At 37.9% G+C, this 16,080-nt stretch overlaps 2 protein-coding genes and 1 pseudogene across 2 annotated transcripts; 2 read left to right on the top strand and 1 right to left on the bottom strand.

Annotated features, from left to right (window-relative positions):
• Positions 1-6,863: 6,863 nt before the first annotated feature.
• LOC126585469 (ribonuclease 2-like) lies at positions 6,864-10,207 on the top strand. Its single transcript, XM_050249918.1, has 9 exons — positions 6,864-7,129; positions 7,298-7,326; positions 7,777-7,850; positions 8,136-8,237; positions 8,356-8,359; positions 8,549-8,640; positions 8,837-8,998; positions 9,324-9,423; positions 9,910-10,207. Exons 1-9 carry the CDS (start codon positions 6,909-6,911, stop codon positions 9,945-9,947), a joined length of 822 nt encoding a protein of 273 aa, XP_050105875.1. The 5' UTR covers positions 6,864-6,908; the 3' UTR covers positions 9,948-10,207.
• A 958-nt stretch (positions 10,208-11,165) lies between these two features.
• Positions 11,166-13,680, top strand: LOC126585461 (cytochrome b561 and DOMON domain-containing protein At3g07570-like). The gene is made up of 4 exons (XM_050249908.1): positions 11,166-11,434; positions 11,834-12,233; positions 12,780-13,069; positions 13,300-13,680. Exons 1-4 carry the CDS (start codon positions 11,261-11,263, stop codon positions 13,528-13,530), a joined length of 1,095 nt encoding a protein of 364 aa, XP_050105865.1. The 5' UTR covers positions 11,166-11,260; the 3' UTR covers positions 13,531-13,680.
• An 825-nt stretch (positions 13,681-14,505) lies between these two features.
• Positions 14,506-15,120, bottom strand: LOC126585468 (ethylene-responsive transcription factor 3-like; annotated as a pseudogene).
• Positions 15,121-16,080: the final 960 nt, after the last annotated feature.

Genomic DNA, 16,080 nt, shown 5'->3' with positions numbered 1-16,080 from the left:
TTGTATGAATAATAACAGAATGATAAAATGCAAAAATAGAAGTAGAATAATACACAAATTATATACATCCAAAAAGTTCAATATTTAAAAAACAGTGAGCATATAATCATAATGAGGAGGATTTGGATGATAAACTAAATTATTTAACCTTGTTGTATCTAATTTATTTCTTTTCTTTGTATGTATCCCCTAAAAAAATGCTCAAATTCGTTTCACTATTGGATGAACTTGTAGTAAATCCATCGTTTGCAAATTAACTACATCATTTCCATAAGTATACCACCATTAAGCCAATAAAGAAAAAACACACAATTAACAAAAAAAATATATATATATATATATTAAAAAACCGCCTAGGGCCGCCTCGGACCGCCTAGGAGCTGCCTAGGCCAGCCTAGCCCGCCTAGGGCCGCCTAGCTTCCAATTGATTTTTCCAAATGTCTTGCCCAAAATCGGGGCACAACTCCACCACCCAGCGCTTAGGCCAATTTTTAGAATAGTGGTTGCAGTGTCCATTTATTGGTTTCGTTTTTCCATCACTCACACACCTCATACATGTTCCTTTGTACATTTGGATTCAGACACTGCAGTGTAGTGTCCGTTTCCTGGTTATGTTTTTCATTTTTAGATTCAGACGATGTGTTGCAGTGTACGCTGCAATGTCTATTTCCTAATTCTGTTTTTTTACATTTGGATTCAAACATTGAGTTGCAGTGTCCATTTATTGGTTTCGTTTTTCCATCACTCACGCCTCGTACATGTTCATTTGTACATTTGGATTCAGACATTGCAATGCAGTGTCCGTTTCCTGGTTATGTTTTTCATTTTTGGATTCAGATGCTGTGTTGCAGTGTACGTTGCAGTGTCTGTTTCATGATTTTGTTTTTTACATTTGGATTCAGACACTGAGTTGCAATGTCCATTTATTGGTTTTGTTTTTCCATCACTCACACGCCTCATACATGTTCCTTTGTACATTTGGATTCAGACACTGCAATACAGTGTCCGTTTCATGGTTATGTTTTTCACTTTTGGATTCAGACGCTGTGTTGCAGTGTACGTTAGAGTGTCTGTTTCTTAATTTTGTTTTGTACATTTGGATTCAGACATTGAGTTGCAGTGTCCATTTATTGGTTTCGTTTTTCTATCACGCACAGACCTCATACATGTTCCTTTGTACATTTGGATTCAGACACTGCAATGCAGTGTCCGTTTCTTGGTTATGTTTTTCATTTTTGGATTCAAACACTGCGTTGTAGTGTACGTTACAATGTCTGTTTCTTGATTCTATTTTTTACATTTGGATTCAAACGTTGAGTTGCAGTGTCCATATATTGGTTTCGTTTTTCCATCACTCACACACCTCATACATGTTCCTTTGTACATTTAGATTCAGACACTGCAATGTAGTGTCCGTTTCCTGATTATGTTTTTCACTTTTGGATTCAGACGATGCATTGTAGTGTACGTTTCCTGGTTCTATTTTTTCCATCACTCACATGTCTCATACTCTTTACACCTCACACGACTCCTGATTTTACATTTAGATTCAAACATTGTAATACAATGTCTGTTTCCTAGCTCTGTTTTTACATTTAGATTCAGATACTGTAATGCAGTGTCCGTTTCTTGGTTTTTTTTTTTTTTTTTTTTACTTGAGTAGACTCTTTCATGTAAACGTAGGGCGAGAGAGAGTGATAAAATATACATATTCTAACTATTTATTGGATTCAAATCCTCTCAAGATTAGTTCTATAGGAATAGAAATCCAATGGCCGAATCCTTTTCCCTCGCCTCTCTTCCCCTTCAACTCTTATTTCTCCCTTGCACCCCCACACCCCACCGTTGTTAACAAACCCCAAATTCAATTGTAGGTCATCTGTACTCTAAGTCTGATTTATTTTTTCACTATACCTTACTATTTTAGTTTTTTATTTGTCTTCTCTTTCTTCTTCTTCATCTTTGATATTTCTTTCACTCTAATTCTTCCATAGTTATGAAAAAGATCACTGCAACCAAAAGACATTGGTTTGCACGACCCCTCTCTTTGTTGTTTTATTAACATTGGCTGAGATTTTAAGGTCAAAGGACTTGCAAGTGAGGGATGTGGTGGTGGTAGTGGGGCTAATTTTGGAGAGGGTAAGGTGAGGGACCTGCAATTGGTGGTTGTAGGTTGGGTGGGTTGTAGCAGTGTTGGGGCTGATTTTAAGATGTGGTTGAATTTAATTTGGAATTTGAGGAGCTGGTGGTTCGAGGTTGAGAGCTTCGAAGTTAGGGAGAAAGACCAAAGTTGAGAGGAAAAGTTGAAGGATAAGAGATTTTGGCCGTTAGATTTGTATCATTTGATGATATCTATCGGCACGGAGGATTTCCACAAATTGATCCAGAGATGATCTAAAGCCATATTAGATCTATGGGCGTTGGATTTGTATCAATTGTTGAGATCTATGACCGTTGGTATATCCATAATAGGCCCCATCACCCGAGGGTGAAGCTGTACGACATTGGGTTATGTTAGTGAAGAAATATACATAACAGGCCCCATCATTAGAAGGTGAAACTATAAGACTTTGGGTTACGATAAAGAAGAAAATATCCATAGCTGGGAGTATGTCATAAAATATCTCACTACTCATCAATTGTGTCTTCAGGCCATAGACAAATGCATACTCATTTTGTGTTTATGTGTCTTATGATTACCCACTATGTAAGCACCGAAGCATAAATCACATTTCTTGTATCAAATCATCGGAGCTTAAAAGCTCAAAGCATCATATCATAATCCAAATATTTCGCATCAATCATCGCAGGTCAAAAGCTCGAAACATAATATCATAAATCGTATGAGCATTCTAGCTCAAATCATCATCATAAACCATATTCATGAATCCATAATATTTCATAAAGCGTAAATCCAATAATTCATAACGTTTCATAAAATGTAAATTCGATAAATCATAAATATATTTCATGAAATGTAAAGTCAGGAAATCATGCTTTTCATGAAGGCAATCCTAGTATTTTAATAAAATCATGCAATTTGAGAAGGGATCCACTCACAGTCAAGTAGTCAAGTCATAATCCGCCATACAAACTCTAGAAGTCTTTGATATGCGTTTCACCTAGAATCGAAACCGTTTACATAAATACGGAACGTACTATCCTAAATGCGTTTATTTGTACAAAGTATGGTTAATAAAAAATACTATATTAAAGTGATCAAACTTTGAAAAACGGAGGGCAAATTTAGGTTTGGCACGTTGAGGAACCTGATGAGGGACCTCGAATTCCTACACGCGTCGCCACAAGGTGGCTGTGCAGGTAGCCACGCGCCTGGTGCAGAGGAAACCCCATGCTCGCCCACGCGACCGCGAGTAAGCTAGTACTCACCTTCCTCACAAGTTCCTGCAGTTTTGCAGGTTTTTCCCCTAACTTTCAAAGCTCATTTCGAGCTTGATTTTCAACCAAATTCAATGATTTCAAAGCCAAAGTGAAATTAAGAATGTACAGAACAGGTTTATACCAAAATTGAGGCTCAACGGAGGACGGAGACGGTCAGAAAAGATGTCTGATAATGGCCCAACGGCCACGGTTTCAAATTCCAAAAAAATGAACAGTGCCCTCCCTTCAGTGGCGGAGCCAGGAATTTAAGACAATGGGGTCAAAAGTTGAACTTCCATTACTAGACAGGGCATGCCGAAAACGCGGGTCTGACGATCTGGAGGCTGCCAGGCCTTAAATTCACGGTGGTGGGAAGATTTAGTAGGGGGCTGGAGAAGAGGTGCTGATGGAGTGATGGCTAACAAATGGAGCAGCAGCTCCTGTTGGACCTTAAACTGCTTCTAGTTCCAAGGATCGACGACAGCAAGTGGAGCTCCAATGGATGAGTTGCTGCTGCATCGAAGAAGAAAGAAGAAAAAAAGGGTTTAGTCCCAACGGCTTGTTTTCAGTTTAAATGCTTTGTATGTGTGTGTGAGAGTGACAAGTGTGCACTCCAGATTAGATCGCTTAAAACCCGGGCTAGGATCAAATCTGGAGGAGAATGGGTGTAATATTTGTTTAAGTTCTCTTGTCCCCCAGACTCTTAAAAAATGTTTTGGGAGTTGGCAATGCACCAAACCTTACAAACATTCCTTATTAAATGAAGTGATGGCAGATGCAATTTGCACAGCCTTGTAGTCGTCCAACATCTCTGCATTCTTTGTTCCATTTTTCTGTCAAGTTCTAAACCCCAAGAAACTAATCAAACAAACACAAACAAACTTTATCAGCTCCTTCTTCTTCTTCTTGTTTGGCCACAAGGTTATTGGGGTCAAGGAATCCCATTGCCCCCACCTTGGCTCCGCTACTGCCTCCCTTGGGAGAAATCTGCATCCACACTTGATCAACACTTAAAACTACATTAATCCAATATTAAAACACGATCTAAGGGGTTCTAGGGGGTTTACCTTTGCTGGAGACGGCGAGAACTCACCGTAGAAACACAAGCACAGCGGCTGCTATGGTGCAACGCAGGGGAGAGATATTTGAGGGGTTTTCTCCATTGTTCCTGGTTCTTGGGGCTCCCAGATGTCATGAGGAGGCTGTTGCTGTCCTAGTTGTTGTTAGATGTGCATGTGTGTATTGCTCGGAGTGAAAGAGATATGAGAATGAGAGAATGGAGAGTTATGTGAGAGAGAGAGAGGGAGAGACGAGTGAGGGAAGAGGAGAGTGTCACGGGGAAAAAGAAGAAGTCAGGGACAAGGGGACACAATTGGGCCTCAGTGGCTCATATAATAAGGTCCACTAAGAAGGAAAATAGAAATATCTTCCTGAATATCCGTAAAAATGTCGTCCTAACTCTGAATTTAATTTCGTTCGCACCTACGTATTTGTAACAACGAGTACTCTTGATATGAGGGTTAACGAAAGTCTACGATTTAGCCTCAAAGGGTATTTTCGTAAACTCACACTTAAAATTAATAAAACCCTAAAATTAGGGACATGTAGTTACATCCTCTCTCTTGTGCATCACTTCTTCCCGAGCTTCTTCTCCCAAGCACACAACTTCTTCTCTTCGGCACGCTTCTTCTTCTTGTTGGTGCAAGGCTATTAACTCTATCTCCACCTATTGTATTCTGGAAGACGTCGTGCTTCGAGTCTGAGGGGTAGATGTAGAAGATCCCCCAAGGTTGCGGACCTGACCTGCTCCTAGCCCGTTTATCTCTTTGCCTTTCTGTCGCCTAACCTCATCCATCAGCAATTGTAGACCTCTGAATTAGGTGCCAGCTCCTCCATTGCGCATGTCCGATTGCTGCTGGGAGAGATTGGCAAGGTACTTTCCTTCTCAAGTGGTCTATGGGATTTGGTTTCGTTACAATTCATATGATTTTGCATCATTTAATTTCTTTATTGATTTACCTGTAACTAGTTTTCTTTATGATCTATAGGCTGGTGTGTGTTATCAATTTATTCTACTAATTCATTACCCTTAACTAGATCACATGTTGACTATAGGATAAATTTCAATGGTTTGCTTTGTTCATGATCTTTTGGCCAATTTACTTTTTTTTTTTTTTTTTTTTTGGAGACATCTGTACTGGTTGGTTATGGTTTTCGGAATGGTAGAATTTGGCACTGGAGGGCGACAGATTGATTATTCAAGCCTTCAAGTTTAGGGCATACAACCTTTGGGTACGTTAAGAAGGCTATTCCTTCCTTATTTTCTTAATTTTTTTAATCTGATTTTAAGTGTGACTTTATGCTTGTCCACTCAAATGCTTGGGGACCAACTAAAACTCATACCTCTGGCAGAGCTCGATGGTTTGTCTCCTTTATTGATGATTGTACTTGTATGATCCGAGTTTCTAATATTCAGGTTCTTCATTTTGAAAACAGGAATTTTGTGAGTTATGAACTCTCTTAGTACTTACAAAGTCAGGGCAACATATATGAGAAGTCAACTTGTTTACTCCACTATATTAAGGTGTAACGAGAATTTTATGCTTGTTCACTCAAATGCTTGGGGACCAACTAAAATTCCCTACCTCTGGCACAACTCGATGGTTTGTCTCCTTTGTTGATGATTGTACTTGTATGATCCAGGTTTTCAAAATTCAGGTTCTTCATTCTGACAACAGTGAAAATTTTGTGAGTGATGAACTATCTTATTACTTACAAAATCAGGGCAATATACATGAGGAGCCAACTCTGATTACTTTACAATATAACGGTGTACCGGAGTGCAAGAACCTTCACATACTAGAGGATTTGAGACGAAAAGTTAACTGGAGAAGAAAGGAGGAAAAAGATGCCTAATGCATCAAAAAAGAGTTGGTGTTTAACTGGAGAAGAAAGAAAGAAGGAAGAAGGAAGCAAGTAAATAGGAAATGCAAATTAATACCACATGGTTGGCATATGGGGAGGTGTTACTACAAAAATATTCTTTCACTAATATGACATTTTGCAAGCATAATTGCCTCATGTAATGAGGATATAAGACTAATTAATCAACAAGCACATTACTTGGAGCCGCACTTGAACACAAATTTCAAATTTCGAATCGTCGATTAAGGATTCAAGTTCATGTTATAGAGTCAGTCTCATTTCTCGAACCAGAACCTGAACCCTAACCATACATTTTCAATCTCGGACAACCAACTCCAAAATTCTATGTTATATGTTCATAACTATCGTCATATGAAACTTGAAAAACAAGAATATCTTCGTTTATTCCGTCACATAAAATATCTCCACAACAAACTGCAAAAAGAAATGTAAAAATCAACGACCCCAGGTTAACGTCCGTTACACAATTATTGGTGCCCATTCTTTCCCGTTCGCCCAAGTAACCTAAATGACGAATCTAACCTTGCCCCGCCCCTATACACCACACCAGACGCCTCCAAGAATCAAACCAAGCTCTCCAAATGGCTATCCTCTCTGCTCAATTCGCCTCTGCAGTAGCACTGATTGCGGCGGCTTCGCTGTGCCTGATCGAAGCCAAGCAAGCCGGAATCGGAGTCGAAATCGGAAGCAGAGGAGGAGGAGGGCAGAGGGAATTCGATTACTTCAATTTGGCCCTGCAATGGCCTGGCACTTTCTGTCAGCGCACCCGCTATTGTTGCTCCTCCAATGCTTGCTGCCGCGGGTTCATAATCTCTTCCTTCTTTAACTATTAATTTTAAAAAGATTGATTTTTTTTTTCTTCCAGTTTTGCTTGATTTTAATTTGGTAAATTAGGTTGAGCTTCTGTTTGGTGGTTTCTGAGTTGATTTTTTGAGGTGATGTTTTCTACCTTTGGGTTTTCTTGTTTCAGCTCAAATGGTCCAACCGTGTTTACAATCCGTAAGTATTAAGATTTTGTATTATATTGTGTATTGCAGAGATGTAAAGCATGAATTAAGTTGATTTTTCACTTGAAGTTCAAATATTTTGGTTAAGGCATGTTGGTTCATATTGTTGGAAGCTAATTGCTTTAATTGAGAATTCAGCAAGCACAAATATGTATTAGTCGGCAGCTGCTTTTTTTTTTTTTTTTTTTTTTTTTTTCAGAAAAAAAAAAAAAGATTCTTGGTTAGTTTTTGAAAGGCACAATCTGAAAATGTTAAGTTAATGTATTCTTGTAGTGAATCCAGGAAATGGGCTTTTATCTTTCACTAGTGATCAAAGTCGTCCAACCCGTATTTTATCCATTGACTGTTGTTTGATGGTGAATCGGTATATGATAGTGTATGCATAGATCTTGTTTATACATGTGGGAGATATACTAACTGGCGCTTAGTATGTGACTGACAGATGGATTGTGGCCTGACTACAATGATGGAACCTGGCCTGCCTGTTGCACACAGAAAACCTTTGATGAGAAAGAGGTGTGTATTTCTTATTTCGTGTCTACATGGTTTTGGGGTTGTGAGTATTTTAGTGACTCTACTTGCTCACATAAAGGGAGTCAGGAACTCCCAAAAGAAAGATTTTCTTTTAGCATATGAGGAAATGTATATTGAATACTGATTGACTGGAATATAGCACCCACACTAATGTCGCTTTATCTTCAACTTTGGTGCTTAAACAGCAATGTTTTATATTTTCATTTTAAATGTCTCTTGTAGTGGCAGTGCCTAAATCTCATCACTATCTCTTTATCTACTGTGTAGATCTCAACATTGCACGATGCTTTAGAGAAATACTGGCCGTCTTTAAGCTGTGGTAAACCATCATCCTGCCGTGGTGGAAAAGGATCATTTTGGGGTCATGAGGTGATCATTGATTGTGGACTTAACTTCTTCTCAAATTCTAGATGACCTTTACTATGAGCTAACTATTCTTCATTCTTGTGTTTCCATGATGACGGAATTACTGGTATTATAATGACAGTGGGGTAAGCATCTTTGCCTTTTGCTCTTTGTTGCTTACAATGAACAGTCAGTTGTTTGTCTGTAGCCTTTGCTTTTAAAATTTTTGCCAAATTAGGTTGAATTCAGACCTATGAGCAATGACCCTTTTTTTCTTGGCATGCATCACTTGTGCAAGTTCTGATTCCTGCATCCTTTTTCATTGTTTCTTGCAGAGAAGCATGGGACTTGCTCCTTTCCAGTAGTTGGAGATGAATACAATTACTTTTTGACAACCCTCAATGTCTATTTTAAGTACAATGTCACTGTAAGTTCTAGAGTTACTGTAATTTGTAACATTGATGCTATTGCTGGCTTATTTCCTTGACACTTGGCAATCCATCATTTGTTTTGTCATTCATATCCATTATTTTGAGGTTCTTATTAGAAAATTGGTTTTAAGTTGGAGTGTGTCCATTTTATGTATTTGGTGTGTAATGGTAGTTTCCTTTCCCTGTCCTCAGCAAATCCTGAATGAAGCAGGATACGTTCCTTCCAATACCGAAAAGTATCCACTTGGAGGCATTGTTTCTGCTATTCAGAATGTTTTCCGGGCAACCCCCAAGTTGGTTTGCAAAAAAGGTGCTGTGGAGGAACTTCATTTATGCTTCTACAAGGATTTCAAGGTTTGCCTCCTATCTACAGCTTATTTATATTGTATATTTAACTGAATCAATGAAAATATACACTTGTACGTCAAGGAGTTAATTTCTGTTGTTTTGGAGGGTAAGGGTTATACATCTTTCCGGCATATTTTACTTCAGGCATGTGACTGGAGTTTCAATAATTGAATTAGGTCATTTCCTAAAAATCTTGAAAAGTAGTAACATTGGACAATGAGATTATTTTGAGATGGGCATTAAAGAGGAATTCCATTGTCTACTTTGTATATGGTCTTTTATTATGTGCAGAAATTTTCTTGTGTATTCTGAATATTTGATGCTACTGCAGCCTCGGGATTGTCTGGTTGGATCTGGCAATCTAAATGACAAGTTAACTTCAAGTAGCTCATGTCCCAATTATGTCAGCATACCAGCATATGCATCATTGGGTAACTATTCTTTAACGCAAAATTATCTGAAAGTAGATTTTAAGTGTACGACGTTGGCCCGTCATTTTTCTTTCGAATTCCATATTTAAATTTACTTTGCAATGTTCATTATTTGCGGATAACGTGTGGTATAGATGACTTTCTTACTTGCAACGAAGCTGGTAATCTGGATCTAAAAGGACCACCCGTTGGGGGTTCAAATGTTTGTGCTTGCTGGGTTTAGGGTTTTCTTATCTTTCATACGGTCATGCATCTATCAGTTACCTGTCCTTTAAGGCCTTCACAAAAAAATTCTTAAAATACAATATAACGAAAGCCTAAACTTACAAAGTTGTTCTCATGTTTGTCTCCATGTCATAATTTTGAACCTTGAATTATCATTCAACCATTCGAGAATAAATTTGCCATCCAACACTTATTCTAGCATAACATGCTATCAAATATTGTCATAGGGTTGTAGATAATTTACTTTTTCTCTATGTGCAGGGCTCGGCGGTGGTGAAACTGAGATTTCAAGTGCCTGATGCTGATGTTCCAAGATCTTGGCAGAGGTCAACATGTTGTAAAACGATCAATTCATTTAAGTTTATTTTTTAGCAAAGCTACGAAACTCAGTCCATCTGTAGCAGTGTGGTGTAAATTCTGACCCCAAAAGTTGGGAATGTTTTGCATAGCATTGCTCTTACGGAATTGTATTGCTTCAAAGTTTCTCTGTATGCTAGAATGCAGTGTAAATTCAGAACCCAAAATAAAATGGTAAATTCTTGGCATGCAACTTATAAAACTCTCTCTCTCTCTCTCTCTCTCTCTCTCTCTCTCTCCGAGGTGGAGAAGTGGAGGTGGTTCAGCCGCCCATATATTCTTGCTTTGTACTTCACTGCTGCAGGCCGTAGCCCCACCGTGGAATGATAACATGATTGCAAAGAGGAACAAAAAAGAGCAAAACAAGAGACTTGGTCCTCACAAAGTGAGCTCTTTCTATTAGAAAAAGATTATGCCAGATCAGATCAAGGAAAGGTTTTCATATTGGCTGTACTGTCTTGGTCCAAACCCTAACCTGTAGGTCCAGGTCTGCCCCATCTACCAAAACCTCTGGTTGACCAGACCTTTGGAAGATTTAAAGTCGCATGAAATCCACTTTTTTCTGGTTTGATCCTAGTGGCTGGTTCGGGAGTGCACTTCTACCCATATGCATTTAATGTTTGAATCATATGAATGACGAATTCGATACCAATTTGTTATAGCAAACTAATTGTGTGGCTTAGTCCATATCTTTCACCATTTGCTGTAATTTTATGGTTGTATTAAGAAAAGAAAAATTGATTCCTATAAATGTTGATTATTTGAAAGTTCTCTTAGCACTTATGATGCTTTTAGCGCTTACGTATGTTTTCCCAATGGCGAGGGGAAATGATTTTGACACTCTCATTCTCTCCCCCTGCAATATTCTAATTAAGGAGTAGGAACAAATGTAAGGGTCCAAACGTAGAATGTGAAACAGGGCGCAATATTACTTGGTATAAGCTTTGAACCAGCCCATATTGTTCCATATGTCACAAATCTGAAGTGCATGGTTGGAAAGTAGTAGTGTCTTTTTATATATCAGAACAAGGAGGCTAGGTCAAGCAGCTTACCTAATGAATAATTATAAATAATTACAACGGCTTCAATTATTTTAATCAACTCCCCTTACAATTTACAATATTCAATCATTTGTCAACTTGTTCCACGTATATACACATCTGTTCAAATATTCATTTGATCGCCCCACTACTTTCCCTGCTTTCTCCCACAGAGAGAGAGAGAGAGAGAGAGAGAGAGAGAGAGAGAGAGAGAGATGAAGGCATTCATAGCTTCCATCATCATCGTCATCTTTGGCTTATCAGCCAGAGTGAATTCACAAACAGATTCATGCAGCTCGAGTCTAAACTTGCAGAATGTCAATTTGCCATTTGATGCAGCTTCTCTCAATTGCCTTGCTGTTTGGGATGCGCATAACTACATCCTCAGAGTAAGTCAATCACTTCTTTTCATTTTCATGTACATATACATGAGGGATTCTCTTTGCAAGAGGTTCCTTTTTTCTTAAAGGACAGACGTCTTGAGGAAATCTCACTTATGCTCAGTTTTATTGAATTTTGATCACCTATATTGAGTAGAAATGAGATTTTCTCAGCCTGTCTGTTTTAAGTAAAACAAACGTCATTTCGAGGGAAAATACATGCTTCTTTTATTGACACTTTAATCACCTTTAAATTTTCTCAACCCCTTTCAGTTTTTTAGAAGGAAAAAAAACGAACATCCTATCCAGAGAAAAACACTATACATATGCATATATAGTCATCTCAATCACATCCAATGATATTCATGGTAAAGCTGGTTTATATGAAAAACTACATCATTTTTGCAGTACTCACAAACTTCATCAAACCTGTGGACCTTTGTCCTCTCAGCACCAGCTGCTAATTCATACATTGCAATTGGGTTCTCAAGCAACGGCCAAATGGTGGGTTCCAGTGCAATTGTGGGGTGGATGTCCCCAACAGGAGGAGAGATCAAACCTTATTACTTGGGGGGGACCTCACCTAACCTTGTGGAGCCCAACAAGGGGAGCCTTCAAGTTGGAACCAACTTTTCCTTAATTACATCCCAGTCCAACAGATTGTACCTAGGGTTCCAATTGGAGACCAATCAGCCACTATCAAGGCTCATATACTCTGTTGGACCAGATGGGTTGCTGCCTGTGGCTCCCAACTACAGATTGAGTGAGCATAGTGACAAGGTCTCCACCTCCATAAATTATATCACAGGTGAGTACAACTCAAACCAAACTAAGGTTGACTTATTAATTTTTTTTTAGTTTTTACGAGCGATATTAGAGAATGAGAAATCAAACGTAAAACTGTTAATAAGAGTGTTAGAGACCTGAAGAATTTCAATGAGCTTGCTCTAAGAGGTCATTTTCTTTCTTTATTGGTGTAAAAGACCTGAGGAATTGTGGAAATTGTGATGTTGACCCTCACCTAAGCTTTCATTTTGATTTGTTGAACATTGAAAACAACTACCCATCTGCTTCTTGTTTTATTTGGAACCTATAAAACATGTACCAGTTGAATAATCTCGTATGAATTGATCTATTACCTATCTTTGTCTTATACTTCATACAAATTTTAGTATGAAAGGGAAATATTTACAAACTCTCTTGTTGTCTAGCAAAGTAAGATGTTTATGTTGTCAGACTACAAATTTTGGATTATGGATCATGTTAATTTTTGTTTGAATGTGTAGTTTAAATTCATAGTCTAACAACATAACGTCTTTTTTTTTCTTATTTTTTTGATGCAATTTTGAAACAGGTCAAAGTAAATTGAGCACGGAGAGTCCACATTCAAGACTGAGGAAGAGCCATGGAGTACTAAACATGCTAGGATGGGGCATTTTAATGATAATTGGAGTAATAGTTGCTCGTTACTTGAAACCATATGATCCACTTTGGTTTTATCTTCATACTTGCATTCAGTCATTTGGGCTTATATTCGGAATAATAGGTGTTTTTTGTGGATTTGTCTTAAAAAATAAGCTCAATGCTGATGTCTCCACCCACAAATCTCTTGGTATCTTCATTCTTGTGCTTGGTTGTCTTCAGGTTTGTTCTCATTCTTTTGTTACATATATTCCGGTCATACCATGTTATCATGCTGATGTGATTTGTCGAGTCTCACTTTAGAGTAGCTAAAGATATCGATGTTTTTTTTTTTTTAATGGTGGTTAAACCCTCTTGTTAGCATAATGATGCGGTATAAACTTTTTGTATGTCAATGATATGGATGTTGTATAAACATTGCTTTCTTTTGATTTGGTTTGTTTCGGTTTTAGGTCATGGCTCTTTTGATTCGACCGGAGAAGGAATCGAAGGTGCGAAAGTACTGGAACTGGTACCATCATGGTGTGGGAAGGATTCTGATCATTTTTGCAGTGGCAAATGTTTTCTATGGAATCCATTTGGGAGAGAAAGGAAAGGGATGGAGTGCTGGCTATGGAGTTGTTATTGCTATCTTATTTGTTACTGCTTTTATTTTTGAATTAAGATTGTGGCTTAGAAAATAAAGTGTGTATGTGGGGGGGGGGGGGGGGGCACTTTCTCTTTGTTTATTACTAATTAGACATTCTAATTTGAAAGTTTTTCTTTTAATCATCTCTTTAATTTGAAGTGATACAGATATACCATTTATGTATATGACATATGCCCTTCAGAAATTTTTGCACAGTAATTTGTTTCTCACACACTCATGTTTAATCTTGTATGTCGTTTTTGTTTGATTTTTTTTCATCTGATGGTTAGAAATGAACAAAAACTGTGAAAACCACCTTCCTTTACCGGAAGAGAAAAAGTGTTGAATCCCTTAACAAATCGAGGACAGTTTAATCTGGTTTTACATATTCGATCAAAATTCTTGAACACCGTGTTACAACACAAAAAGAGTAAATAATAAGGATTAAGTATCTAAAACTCCTCAATTTTTTAGTGTAATTCCAAATTGGTCTCAACTTTTTTAAACATTCCAAACAAGTACTTAATCTATTGGAAATGTCACATCCGTTAAGCCCTAGTTAAAAATCTGTTAAATTAACTCAGGCATATTTTGTCTCCAAAATCAATAAAATGTCATGAAAGCATAATATCCACCAACGAATGGTCATCACCAGCCTGATCATGCCATCACCTCCAAACAAAACACAAACCCAATAACTCCACCCTACAACTCTTGCCGCCAACATCGAGAAGAATGTCATTAAGGTTGCTGAAATGGTATGAACTGTCATGATGCATCCACTACCATCTTCACCGCCCACAAAGAAAACTGGAAGCTTTGAGCCGATAATTGATGTATGAGGAAATCACATGAGTGGAAACAAACTCCTTGAAACCTTATCAAAAATCTTAACCCTCTCCTTTATCAGGAGATTGCCTTCTTAATATAATTTCAATTTGGGTCTATTTTCAATTCAATTCAATCCTCGTTGTTTATTGGGTTCCATATTACATAATCTATGTTTGAAATTCAAGTTTTGAGGCAACCATGGATGAAAATATCGATATTATCGGCGATATTTCGCCGATAATATCGTTTTTTTTAGATAACGATATTTTTACATATATCCACTTAATTATCGTCCAAATATCGCGATATTATCGATAATATCGCGATATTTTCAAGATATTTTCGATATTTTCGCGAGGAGGATGCTCCGACGAGGAAGAAGAAGGAGCAGAGCTGGAAGAGGCGGAGGAGGGCTTACTGAACGGTGGAAAGGGAGTGGAGCTGCCGGAATCCGTCGAGCGCGAGGACTCATCTGGACCGAAGGTGCCTAGCCAGACCCGGGTCTTCTTCCACGGGTCACGGATCTCGGCAGCAAACCAGCCCCACGGTCTTTTCCGAACGGTACCGGACCTCTTTTCCAATACAGGGTCTGGATCCGGTGGGTTTGGCCGGCGGCGCTGCGGGTCTCGTAGCGGCTCCTCTTCCCCTCTTCATGGCCAAGAATCGGGCTTTTTAGAGTCTGATGGTCATAGAAAGAATTGGGTGTTTGAGAGATTTGGATTGGGAAAATTGAAAGATGGGTTTTGCAGAGACAGGAAGAGAAGAGAGAGAGAGAGAGAGAGAGAGAGGATATGGGGGAAGGTTTTCTTAGAGGGATGGGTGGGAGAAGAACCGGATGGCACTAGCACCACCTTCCCTTTTACACAAAAAATATATAAATAATAATGATTTTTTGGGGTTTCTGGCTGAGATAAAATTGGCTTTTTTTTTTTTTTTTGAACTTTTTTCCGGGTCAAAGAAAAGAAATAGGGTATTTTGGTTGTTTCTTTGTTCCTTCCTTTCTCGATTAGTGTAGCTTCTGTTGCCCCCACAAACCGACCGGACTCGATTTCTTTGCTTCTCCCTTTATCATTCTCGTCCTCCCATTTTATTTTTTTCAAGTTTCGTAAATTATGAATTTTCGTTTCTTCCCTTTTCGGCTTTTCCACCGCGTTCCAAATCTAAAATGTTTTATGTTATTTAGCAAAACGATTATTTTTTGTTCTTTGTATTTTTAAGTCAAAGTCAAACAGTGTCCTAAGTTTGACATCAAATTATCACGAATTCAATATCAATTTTGTTTTGTTGGTTTTTTTATGTGTTTAAGTTTACATATTACAATTAAATGATAATCATCTTTATTTGTAAGTTAATAAAATCTTAAATTGGATGCCAATTTATCACAAATTCTATACTAAATTATCAATGTTAGCACTTGTGTGGCATGACCAAAATCCACACTCCTACATTAATTACTACATATTTTCTACACTCACAATGTTTGTCAGCTCGCTATATAATCAACTTGATAATGTTAAATTCATCATGCAATGCATTTCCTTCCAATTTTTTGTGATAAACTAATAGATAATTGACTAAATAAACATCCTGCAAAGTTTCAATAAAAATTTCCAAGTTTTTCTTACAATTTCCGTGGTTTCCATGTAATGTTTATCGATATCGATATTATCCCGATATTTCCATCGATATTTCCGTGTTTTCGGACTACCGATATTTCCGATATTACCGATATTTTCTTCCTTGGAGGCAACTAATATTAATGTTGACCATGATA

This window comes from Malus sylvestris, chromosome 10, assembly GCF_916048215.2.
Source record: "Malus sylvestris chromosome 10, drMalSylv7.2, whole genome shotgun sequence".
Classification (NCBI taxonomy): Eukaryota; Viridiplantae; Streptophyta; class Magnoliopsida; order Rosales; family Rosaceae; genus Malus; species Malus sylvestris.
Note: the sequence above shows the minus strand (reverse complement) of the source record. Positions and strands in the feature narration are given on the sequence as shown.

Bases quoted from the DNA above. Each gene is read 5' to 3' on its own strand.
- LOC126585469 (XM_050249918.1), top strand. From the start codon at position 6,909: ATGGCTATCCTCTCTGCTCAATTCGCCTCTGCAGTAGCACTGATTGCG. The intron at 8,999-9,323 runs GTTTGCCTCCTA...ATGCTACTGCAG, and splicing joins GCTTCTACAAGGATTTCAAG to CCTCGGGATTGTCTGGTTGG. The intron at 9,424-9,909 runs GTAACTATTCTT...CTCTATGTGCAG, and splicing joins ACCAGCATATGCATCATTGG to GGCTCGGCGGTGGTGAAACT.
- LOC126585461 (XM_050249908.1), top strand. From the start codon at position 11,261: ATGAAGGCATTCATAGCTTCCATCATCATCGTCATCTTTGGCTTATCA. The intron at 11,435-11,833 runs GTAAGTCAATCA...TCATTTTTGCAG, and splicing joins CGCATAACTACATCCTCAGA to TACTCACAAACTTCATCAAA. The intron at 12,234-12,779 runs GTGAGTACAACT...ATTTTGAAACAG, and splicing joins CTCCATAAATTATATCACAG to GTCAAAGTAAATTGAGCACG.